We start from the raw sequence: 12,853 nt of genomic DNA on the forward strand, positions 1-12,853 counted from the left end.
TGAGCTGGTCATTTCAAAAGTAGCTCACCAGCCAAAAAAGTGTGGGCACCCCTGCTCTAGCTTCACTCTCATGCAAAACTGCGTCCGCGAAGCCCCCACCTTTTTGTTTTACCATGTGTGTGTGTGGGGAAATCTCCCTTCGATGCTATTGGCTCTAGTGGTCAGAAAGAGATGTCAATCAGCAAAATCAACAAAGCGTTGCATTCACAATACATACATAAAAAGAGAGAAATTCCACAGGCCAGCAGGCCACTTAACAGGCCAGGCCATCGGGAAACCTCCCGGTCCTCCCGATGGCCAGTCCGGGCCTGCCTAATGCCAAAGTAACTGGCAACTGAATATGTGTCGCCGTCTGACCTATGTCTGGACCGCTGTGTAAAAAGGAGGGTTTCTGCCCGTTACTTCTCCGCTGTTTTCTTGTCGCTCTTGTCTTGTCAGTTAGTTTCAGCCAGGCCCGGACTGGCCATCGGGAGGACCGGGAGGTTTCCCGATGGCCTGGCCTGTTAAGTGGCCTGCTGGCCTGTGGAATTTCTCTCTTTTTATGTATGTATTGTGAACGCAACGCTGCGCAAATGTGGGTCTGACTCTGCCTCACAGAGGGTGACTGACTGTCTACATGATGTGGCCTGCCGACATGGCCACTTTCATACAGATCATACATACACTAATGCCCTCGATTGGTCTCTGTGTGTCATTCAAGTTCGGGAGGGTGTGTGTAATGTGGCGCGAAGCGAGTGAGATAAAGCGCGCGCACCGGTTACGTGTATTGTTGTTGTTAGCATCTGGTGCTAGCTAGCTGCGCTAACGGATATAAGCAGCTTTTTCAACAACAAGGTGGAGGAGAGTCCTCTCCTGTCAGACTGAGAGACTGATAACTACAGCTCAGGTGAGGTAAAGGACTCTGAGTGTTTAGATAGTTAACTTAGTCTAAGTTCTCTGTGGGTCTCAAAGGGTTTGGTCACCATTTATGTAAACACATATTTCCATTTGAGGGGGGAGTGATTAGTAAAATATGCATGAATAATAAAAATAAAATGTTAACTAGGTGAAAAAAGGTAAGATAAACTTGTTGAGACCTAAAACTAGTCTTTGCTGCTGCCTCAAAGAGGAGCAGGAGGGAGAGGAGGGAGACAGGTGAGGCTGGTTCAGGAGTACAGACACACTCGCAACTATAAATGAACCAAAAACAAATAAATAAACAAGTTTCAATGTTTTTTCATATTGGATATGGTATGTTATTGATTATGGCCATGATTTTATGATTATTTAAATGTATACAGTTCTGTTTCATATGGGTGTAGTCTCTTTATTTCCCCCTCAAAATGCACCAGATGGATGCATTTAAGTCCAACATTTAAAAAAATCTTACCGGGGGAGCATGCCCCCGGACCCCCCTATAGGATTTGAGGTCCACCTCCACTTAAAATATGTTCACATAGGTTCCTAAATAGATTTGCACATTTTTTAAAATAGTAACCCATGTCCATATGTTTATTTTTGGGTAGTATATTTAGACGGCTATCACTATGGGCAGCAATGCTGTAAAAATTGACAAATAAATCCAGCAAAATGGCACAAAAAACTAGTAGTGGCCTGGCTGGGTGTATAATTCCCGGCCTGACTTATTGTCCCAGTCCGGCCCTGGTTTCAGCCAAACTGTATACAGTTAAATCGAACTGACTTCTTTGTGTAGATGTGAGCGTCCTTAACAACGGTCAATAAATCCTTGACAGCGGTCTGTCTGTTCTGGATTAAAAACGTGTCACGTGTTTTGAATTGACCAATCAGAATCGAGTATTCAACAAAGCCATGTAATAATGTTTTTTAACGGACGTTGTCTGATTATATAATCATATGCGCGGGCCGCTAGTGTCTGTTGATCTCCAGACAAACAGCAGCATGAGAATAACCTGCCGAAAGTGCCGATGCTCCATGGCGGAGGCTCCGCTAGAAATTGCCGGGATTTGCGTTTGTACCCCCTTAATGTCTGACCAATGGTTGAACAGCATTTCCGAGCACATGACTTGTGTTTAAAGTTTATAGTCCGTTTGAGTTTTGCCCGTGTGAACGCAAACCGAACCTTCTGGAAAATGAAACAATGTAACAAACTGTCATCTGGTGCGCACCAGAGAGCGGACTATTAGGTGTGAATGCACCCTGTCTTTGGGTGCGTTCACACCTGCCTTGTATAGTCCGGTTGAATCGAACCCTGGTGCAGGGCCGGCCCTGACCAATTTGCTGCCCGAGGCAAGATTTCAGCTGGCGCCCCCCCCCCCCCCCCAGATGCAGACACTCACCATGACTCGCGCGCATGTGCACGGTGTGGCATGACCACCAAAACAGAAAGATATGGACACAAGATTAATTTAGTTTCCTATCCATTTGAACATGATTTAAGTGGGGGGTGGACCTCACCTCCTCTAGGGGGGGTCCTCACCTCCTCTAGGGGGGTCCGGTGGGCATGCCCCCCTGGGAAGATTTATTTTTTAATATTGAAGTTGAAAGCATCAACCTGGTGCACTTTGAGAGCAACATGAAGAGATCTATGGAAACATCTCTCAACACCTAGATGAAACAGAACTGTAAGCAGATTTTCTTTTTTTTTATGGATATTTTACAAATCACTCCCCTTTCAAACTGTATTCTTGTTTATTAATAACAACTTTTTTGTACTGTCATATAGTATTTTATACTATAAGAGAATAGATGAAAATCTATTGTCTTATTTTTTTATAACTATAATGATCATATAAAGGTGCAGCCGCTTACACAGTCAATTCCAATGTTAATAGAAGCTGTGTACGTTTTTTGGAAGTTTGATTTATTTTAAATTAACACAAATACAAAAGTTAAACCTATAATTGCACACTAAAACCATTATTTCAAAAAAAGAACTATTTCACATAAACCTCTGGTTTTTACTGGGGCAGGTCAACTTGATTTGGGGGGGGGTGCGCCATAGGTTATGGGCGCTGTACGCAATATAGGCGTAGTTCTGTTAGTATAAGATAATAAGATGTACTTTGTTGATCCAAAATCGGGAAATTGTGTTATGAAAAAAATATATATATATATATTTCGAAGAGGTCGTGAAGTGGTGTGAGGCGCACAACCTGGTGTTAAATGTTAAAAAAACAAAGGAAATGATCTTTGACCCCAAGTCAGTAGGTGATCACAGCCCCGTCCTTATCAACAGGGAGGGAGTTGAGCAGGTTACACGTTTTAAATATTTGGGGATTTATTTTGATGCTCAGTTAGGCTGGGCCCATCAGGTGGATCAGGTATGCTCAAAGATAAGCCAGCGCCTGTATTTCCTGCGTCGGCTCAGGGTTCATGGAGTGGATAAATGCATCATGTTAATGTTCTACAGGGCAGCAATTGAGTCTATTATTCGTTATGGCATCACAACATGGTTTGGTAACTTGTCAGTTAAATCTAAATCACAACTCCAGAGCTTGATAAAAAGGGCTGGAAAAATAATTGGCATGCTTCCACCATCCTCTCTTCAGGAGATATTTGAAGAGATGGTGAGAAAGCAAGGCCGTAAAATCACATGCGACCCCAAACACATCCTGTATAGAGAGTTTGAGTTGCTGCCCTCGGGCAGAAGGTATAGATTACCAAACTCTAAATTGAACAGGTATAAGTTTTCCTTTGTTCCGCTGTCAATCAAGCTGCTGAACAGTCAGAAATAACTGTGATTATGCTGTTAGGAGTTGTTGGGAGGTGCAATGTTTACAGTGTAGTTTGTGCAATCGAGAAGGTTAAATAGGGGAAGTGCATTGTGTGTAAATATGGACACAATAGGGATATGTGCAATTTGACGGACACTATGCATAGGTGAAATAGGGAAAGTGCAATATTGATTTGTGTATGAATACAATAGGGGAAAGTGCAATATTTGATTTATGTATAAATACAATAGGGAAAAGTGCAATATTTGATTATGTACAGTATGAATGCAATAGGGAAAGTGCAATTTGATTATGTATGTGCAATAGGGAAAGTTCGGTACCTGTATGTTTCTTGTTGTTTCTTTGCCATGTGATATATGTGATCTCTGTTCTGTATCTATGACTGATTGACCTGAATGTTTTTTATGTGTATTATCTCGATGCCCAAGACAAATTTCTCCTAAGGGAGACAATAAAACTCTATCTAATATATTTATTTATTTTCGGCACCCCCCCATTGATTGATTCGCCCTTAGCATTCGCCTATACTGCCTGTGCCAAGGGCCGGCCCTGCCCTGGTGCGTTTAGCCACTTGATGCGGTTCATTTGGGTCGGTGTGAACGCGGTCCGAGACCTCTTAAGTGAACTAAACAACCGGACTCTGGTCCGCTAAAATAGGTGGTCTCGGAGCGCTTGCTTGCGAACTCTGGAGCGGTTCATTGCTGGTGTGAACGCAGTCCGCACCAAAACATAGGAAGCGCAGTATTTACGTGTCACAAGAACGTGGATATCTTCAAAAAATCTTTAGCGAAAGAGTCTTTCAAGACATCCGCGGTTGTTTAGTTAAAGAGTAAAGCAGAATTAAGTGTTGAACAGTGTCGTGTAAAGTAAAAATTATCCGTCAGCTACATAAAAGTAAGAACACCTGTCGTCGGTGAAACGCCCCTCCTCTGCAGAACGTCTCATGGATAAGCAGGAAAAGAACACCGACAGGCTGATCAGGAGCCCGACGCGAAGCGGAGGGATCTAGATCGGCATGAAGGTGTTCTTTTCCCCATAATGACCGCGCTGCTGCACATTATCGTAAAAAGGAGGGTTTCTGCCCGTTACTTCTCCGCTGTTTTCTTGTCGCTCTTGTCTTGTCAGTTCGTTTCAGCCAAACTGTATACAGTTAAATCGAACGGACTTCTTTGTGCAGATGTGAGCGTCCTTAACAACGGTCAATAAATCATTGACAGCGGTCTGTCTGTTCTGGATTAAAAACATGTCACGTGTTTTGAATTGACCAATCAGAATCGAGTATTCAACAAAGCCATGTAATAATGTTTTTTAACGGACGTTGTCTGATTATATAATCATATGTCTGTTGATCTCCAGACTAACAGCAGCATGAGAATAACCTGCCGAAAGTGCCGATGCTCCATGGCGGAGGCTCCGCTAGAAATTGCCGGGATTTGCGTTTGTACCCCCTTAATGTCTGACCAATGGTTGAACAGCATTTCCGAGCACATGACTTGTGTTTAAAGGTGACATGTCATGCTTTTCCGGTTATTACCTGTTCCCTTCTGTGTTATGAAGGTTTGTATGCATGTAAACGGTGTGCAGAGTCAAAACCCTCAAAGTACACCCTGTAGCGAGTAAAACTCTAACACAGAGAAGAACTCCCCAAAACGCCTCGTTGGTGAAACGTCATCATCCATTTGATTCTTCCGGGTACATCAGGACGTCATGTTGTAACCGGAACGAAATGGACCAATCCGTGGAGCCGTTACGTTAAGTCCGCGGAGCCGTGTTAAGCCCCCGCTGATTGGTCCAAATTGACCAACCCACGGACTTCCTCACACACACGCAGCTCAGCTGATGTCTCCTCCGGGCTGCTGCTGATAACAGACAGTTGGGATCAAAATTCTCTCTGCAGACCCATTCTCACAGCGTTTATCAACCTTTTTCTTCTCAATATCAAGCCACACTTATTTTTACTTCGGCTGAGACTGTGTGTGTGCTCAGGGTGAGTTTGGCTGTGTATCCTAAACAAGGAAATCACACCTCCACGGAGCTCAGCGCGATTCACAACGTGAAACAATCGGACGTTGTGAATCACCCCGAGCACACACAAAGTCTCAGCCGAAGTAAAAACAATAAGTGTGGCTTGATATTGAGAAGAAAAAGGTTGATAAACGCTGTGAGAATGGGTCTGCAGAGAGAATTTCGCCGCGATCGCAACTGTCTGTTATCAGCAGCAGCCCGGAGGAGACATCAGCTGAGCTGCGTGTGTGTGAGGAAGTCTGTGGATTGGTCAATCGGAGCACACTGGGCTCACAGGGAGGGGGGCAAGAGCTCCAACGAGCCGTTTAGTGGAGAGAGTGAATACACGTAGTTTACAGAGATGCTGTATGCGAAACAATGTGAGTTTGGAAGATTGCACAGTATTTTTCTATTGTAATATCCCTCAATGGTATTATGATCAGTAGAAAGGACCATGACATGTGACCTTTAAAGTTTATAGTCCGTTTGAGTTTTGCCCGTGTGAACCATGGTGTGAAAGCAAACCGAACCTTCTGAAAAATGAAACAATGTAACAAACTGTCGTCTGGTGCGCACCAGGATTAGGTGTGAATGCACCCAAATAATTTCTCTGTATGTATGTATGTATCTCTAAACCAATTTAGTGGTGCATTTTTTTTATTGAAGTAAAAAAAACACTGAGACACTACACGACAACAAGATACGAGGCAACAGACTGATGTGACCAACTGAACCTAATGCAAGAACTGGACAGGTGAAGTTAGATGGTAAAGGGATTTGTTTGGGGGGCGATACACCTCAAGAGTACAGGGTAAAAAAAAACATCACCACCAAATTCATGAAACAATGACATCTCTTTATTTTGAAACATTTCTTTAGATTCTGTTACATGTTCACATTCTTGGAATGTAACACCACCAAAATATAAATACAAGCCTATGTACAGCCACTATTCCTAAAATGTTCCCCGTTGAAACACATCACACTTCAGTAATGACACTGTGGAGGACTGGCTGATTCAACAGGAATTAGTGATGAAGAAGCTTTGAAAAAGAAGCTCAGCTGAAACAGAAGTAGGCGTGACAAAGAGACTGACCTACTGTGGATAAAAGGAGATTTAATGAAGTAATTGAGAGCGGGACATCGACTGACCTTTTGATGTAGAGCGCCATCAACAGACATGATAACATAACTTTTGTTTTAATTTTAGCTTTTGTAAAACTGTCCTTGTTAAAATGTCTAGAGGAGAAAAGGGAAGAACGCACAAAGAGTTACAAAGTTATTATGGCGCCTTCATCTCAGTGTGGCCCTTAGAGGAAGCAGGGAAACTGAACTCTGTAGCACCTGAGAGTCTGCTATGGGGTAAAGAGGGGAAGTGTATACAAATACGACAAGCTTTTAAAATCAAGTCAACACCCTTTGTCAATGTTCATTAATACAAATACTATAAATAACAGTATAGATGGTATGAAATGAATGGACGCAGCATACCGAGTGGGTTTGTTCACAGTTAAAGTGAATTTGGGTATTAAATGGGTAGAGTAATTGGAATCTGCACATATTATGTTGGCACACTCAGTGATCCTGAACGTAACCCTCCTTCTGAACGTTCGAAAACATTAAACACACTGCGGTCATTTTGATAAGCGCCCATACACTCCATTTTTTTTTTACAGCTCAGTACTTGCCGCTTCTTAAGTGTATTTAAGTACACATGCTGAAAATAAGTTAGACATTCAAGTACTCAAATATTTATACTGTAACACACAACATATCATCAGTGCAAGAGAAAATACTAACAAAGGCAGAAGAGAGTTTAAGAAATGTAGAGACCTTTAGCAAGAACAAGAGCAGAACATCTTAGGACCAGTCCACCATGCTGACAGCTCTAACAGATCTGCATCGAAATGAACACTCATTTCCTTTAAACTGCTGTGACAGTTTGACAAATAAACCTATAATACAGCACCATGCAAGTACACCCATAAACTGGGCACGTAACCTAAATGCAGATCTGGCTGTCCGACAACAGCTCTGCTTCCTCTGAGCTGCATCGACTCAAAAACATCTGTGACAACGTCCAGATGAGGCAAAAAAAGCTGTGTTACTTTTAACTTTGTTGTTAGACTGTTTTACTTTGGTGGCTTCTTGTTACCGAGATATTTTGGTCTGTTCTGCTGTACAAAGCAAGCTAAGCCATCCAGAAGAGCTAAAAAATGACTTCATGTCAGCGGTTACAAGTACTCAACCTGCTAGCAAGGATAAGGAAACAATAAAAAGAGAGAGAGAGAAGAAGAAGGGGAGGAAGACAGAAGAGAAATTGATGAGATGACATGGAGGCACAGTGTGATTTTTAAAGAGCTTTAACATTACAATAATAATTCCTATGAGCTTCAAGTGCAGTCCAACTCAACCCTGTTTCTTTTTTTTAACTGTCATCAGCTCAACTCTCCCCATCATTGCCCAAAGCAGCGAGTATCTAACTCGCCAACGCAGACTGCTGAGGAGGGAAGACCGACCCCACACACACACACACACACACACACACACACACACACACACACACACACACACACACACACACACACACACACACACACACACACACACACACACACACACACACACACACACACACACACACACACACACACACACACACACACACACACACACACACACACACACACACACACACACACACACACACACACACACACACACACACACACACACACACACACACACACACACACACACACACACACACACACACACACACACACACACACACACACACACACACACACACACACACACACAGGTTATCAGGCTGTGTTGGCAGGTTAGGAGAGAGTAACTGTCCGAGCGGTCCACCAGTTCATGATGGCGGGGGGGGAAAGCTGCGGGGGCTGCGATCATTTGTCTGTGACAGCAGCTGCCATTGGAGCACGTATAGAACTGCGAGCAGTCGCCGCCAACTCCTCGATTTCTGTGTTTAATCGCCTGATGACCCACTCCATGGCTTCCCGACCCTGAGACAGACACACAGTTAGAAACATAATGTGTAGTGGCAGAAAGGCAAATTATTCTGAAAATATATATGATGATAAGGAGATTTAAGTAGTTGGCATCACCTTGCCGGCGTTGACAGAGATGGTCTTGGCCATGAGACCCTCGAGGTAGCTGCTCAGACTGACACCTTTCACACTGATTAAAGCCTCCTGTGTCAGCACTGTCCTGAACACAACAGTCAACACAATGTTAAAGCTGTTGTATTTTCAGAAGAAGCCTTTTTGTTAATATTATTTTTAAAAATACATGACATTTTTGACAACAAAAGCCATTTATCATTCTTAGTAAAAAAACTTTCATTAATATTCATTACCAATAATAATAATCTATTAAAAAGTCACTTACTTTTCGGGGTCCTCTGGATGTGGCTTGTATGTCAACTTCTCATCCACAGATACAAGGTTAGTGAAGGAGATCTGAATGGACAAAATAAAGCAAGCATTAGTCTTTGTCTCTTGCACTCAAAATAAACTATATTCATCATTTTTCATAAAGCCCTGCACACTGATCTGCTAGCTGTAAAGAAACCGCTCACAGTGACCACGGTAAGGACACAGGTGTAACTGATAACACTAACGATAGCTGGTTTGGAGCAATTATACATGTAATGTATTTACACCTGTGTTTGGTATGTAATGTTTCCACTGTTAGACCTTTACAAAGACAATCACACAGCTTTATTTAACACCATGTTGGATTTGTGGTGAGGTTGCAAAAAAAGAGCATATCATGACTAGGTGTAAGAAACACATAACATGTCAGACGTATGTCAAACATCATTGTAAGTAAATGGATATCTAAATATACAAATGTCTAAAAGGTCCCTCCTAACATGACCTAAAACGATCTTCAACAAATGGGAAGTAATAAGTCTTACGAACTGTGGATGGTATGTTAATACATCCGAGAAAAGTTTTACAAAAACAAATAAATGCTGTCTTTCCAGATATAAAAAGTAACACTAGAAACAACACTTGAAGTCCACGTATAACTTGGTGTTATCAATTGCACAGAAGAGTCAATGTATTCGTTTTCTCTCCTACTAAATATTGGCACTAATACCACAAGTGTTATGTATAAAGTAATAACAATGATCCATGTCAGATCTACTTACATTTGTAGATTTCAACTCAAAGCTCTTTTCTTTGGGGTCCACCACAGAATGTTCCTCAACATAAGTGCATGACCTTGTTACCCCGAACATCTGCAGGAAAAGGACACAGCTCAGGATTAGTTCAAATCCTGACATTATATTGTTCGAGATGAGTCAGGCACCAATGTCTGCTAACACCAGGAATGCGAGGAGAATTATAATTAAATGTATCCAACAGTCTGAATATCTCAGATCAAGTTTGGCATCTCTCCACTAGTCCCATCTATTTAGCTAGCTCTGAGAGAATAATCTACATTCTGCATGACAAGACATAACAAACAAATCACTATAACACCTCTATCAGCTGACCCCAACAGGCAGGAATAAGGAGAAAAAGAGAGAGAGAGAGAGAGAGAGAGAGAGAGAGAGAGAGAGAGAGAGAGAAGCAGCTTCCCAAGGTCGCAGGCCTGTGCTCAGCGAGGGGAGTAGAAAGTGATAAACTGGGTCAAACTTATGGGCTTAGGAAAATATTTCTTCAACAATTAATGTATTTCCTCTTCGTGAGCATTTAAAATATTGCTTGAGAGGGACAGCTCGAGCAATGAAATCTGGGCAGAGGATTTACATAATGCGGAAAATTGAGGACGTCACAAATATAAACACTGTAATAAAAAAAAGTACGTTATCAATCAAAAATAAAGCTTCACTGCAGTTCTAGTGCTCTCATGATCTAACTTACAGTATTAGCCATGATGGGGAGGCCCCACTCTGTGCTGAGCAGTCGGTGGCTGTGCAACCGTCCCTCTGTGTCCACACTTCTGTTCAGGACATCTACACCGAACACACCGGGGTTCATGGGGTTGGGATACTTCTGCATCGCCGCCTTGGTCACCGTCTCCCATGGGTGGCTGTTCAAATCAAGATTACATTTATAATGTAATACATTTGGTGACATAATTATGGACTTACCAATACCACAAACTGCAAAGCTACTGTATCCGACAACATGTTGGAAATCAGATTTATTGATGATGTCATTCAGCCCATTTTCACCACTTAGTATGATGGGCAAAAAAAATAACTTTGAAGATCATCTAAGCTTAAAAGGGGACCTATCATGCTAAATCCACTTGTTCATGTCATTTATACATCAACATGTGTCCCCTCTGTGTAAAGAGATTCTGAAAGTTTCAGGAAAATAGATTCTCTCTTTTTGTCCTGGTCCATTTATATATAAAAACCTGTCTGAAAATGAGCTGATCAGATTTTGGCCACTTTATGATGTCATTTTTTTGGCTTGTGTAACCATTAGCCAATAACCAACCAAGGTAACCCCCCCATTACCTGAATCTCCTCCTAGAGCAACTTTGTGTTCTTTTTAACCAAATATCTCTCAGAGGGGTGGGGCTCATTTTCATCTAAAGTAACAGACTTACTTAACAGTAATCAGCACTTTTGAAACAGGGCTGAAACAGAGGGGATTATGGGATGCTACAATGATCTGTTTGGTATTTGGAGCCAAACACGTCAGAGACATGTTTTGTATATATCTGAGACCTATAATCTATTGATGAAAACCCGTATAATAGGGGACCATTAAAGCAAAGCTGCTCCCATTTGTTCAGCCTTATGCAAATACACTGTAAAAATAATCCTGAATAAGTCTTAAATATACGTACAAAAAGCAGTAACAACATGAACAACTGTTGTATTTACAAAGAGTGAACATAATCACAATCAAAATGGAGGAATAACCAAAGACTGAGCAGACAGGGGGAGGAACGCCCCCTAACCCAGCATAATCTTATTCATCAACATGGATTTCGCTGGAAACTTCTGGTAATGGACAGAAGCGTTTCGAGTATTGTTACACACTGAACGCCATATATAAACAGAAATATAAACAATAGACTATGTTGTATTTTGACCGCAGGCTGACTAGTCGACAGCAGCCTATCCCGTTATGCAACTGTATGACAGCGGTACATAATATCATACTCAGCGGCAGATAACTTCCTTGTGATTAATACGAAACTCAAGAAAACCACACGAATTATTTCACCATCAAAGTAACTTGAGCCTGAAACATTTTAATAACATGTATTATGACGCACACGGCTGAGCAACTACCGTTACAGCATCTGATAGCCAGCGTTAGCTTCAAGGCTAACAAAAGAAGCTAAACTAGTTAACTCTGCTAAAGCGGTTTACCTCTAGTGCACACACACCACCGAGATATGTGTTGAGGAAATGTAAAACAAAATGTCGAGTGAAGGTTACATTTATTAATAAAAAACGACAAACAGTTAGGTATTTCACGGCAGGTATTTGGAGTTTAAGTTACCCAACTTATGTACAACCTTAGCAGCTAAAAGGCTAGCAGGTGCCCGGTGAAGCCACACAAAACGTTATTATAAAAGAGGAAACCAGTTGCTAAACAGACACATAATTATAATACAGAACTACAGACACAAAACTACTCACTTGAAAACGTGCTCTGACGCCCAGATCTTCATTTTGTTAGGCTTTTCCGTCAAGGCTCGGGAGCCCGGGTCGCAGTGACAGCGTGACCGAGGTGAGGAAGGAAGGAGGAGCTGAAGGAGAAACCTTTAATGCACGACCCTGACAACCCTCCCCTGCAGGCCGGGACAAGAGCTGCACTATACACAACAAGCTACATAGACTGTATAACAGTCTCAGGGTCAGGATAAAAAACCCAAAAAAACAATAACAAATCAGGCCTTCAGCCTTCTCAACTCATAGACTCTTGAGTGTTTTACATACCAGCTGCTTGCACCTTTATCTGTACTAATGCATTATAAACATGGCTACCGGGGGACTACTACATATAAAATGTGTTATACTGTTTTTTGTATGCACGGTATGTTTAGGCTACAGTGCTATATTTTTACTTTTCGATTCCAGCAGTAGGCTATATATTCAATACCGTTGGATCCACTTGTGACTTCTTTGAACACATTCTTCT

At 42.0% G+C, this 12,853-nt stretch overlaps 1 protein-coding gene across 1 annotated transcript; it reads right to left on the reverse strand.

The window, feature by feature from the left end:
- Positions 1 to 8,448: 8,448 nt before the first annotated feature.
- LOC117449755 (PRELI domain containing protein 3B-like) lies at positions 8,449 to 12,462 on the reverse strand. The gene is made up of 6 exons (XM_034087622.2): positions 12,352 to 12,462; positions 10,607 to 10,775; positions 9,889 to 9,978; positions 9,120 to 9,190; positions 8,837 to 8,939; positions 8,449 to 8,734 (listed from the first exon to the last, which is right to left on the reverse strand). The coding sequence occupies exons 1-6, from the start codon at positions 12,381 to 12,383 to the stop codon at positions 8,618 to 8,620; spliced, it is 582 nt and encodes a 193-aa protein (XP_033943513.1). The 5' UTR covers positions 12,384 to 12,462; the 3' UTR covers positions 8,449 to 8,617.
- Positions 12,463 to 12,853: the final 391 nt, after the last annotated feature.

This window comes from Pseudochaenichthys georgianus, chromosome 7 (genome assembly GCF_902827115.2).
Source record: "Pseudochaenichthys georgianus chromosome 7, fPseGeo1.2, whole genome shotgun sequence".
NCBI lineage: Eukaryota > Metazoa > Chordata > Actinopteri > Perciformes > Channichthyidae > Pseudochaenichthys > Pseudochaenichthys georgianus.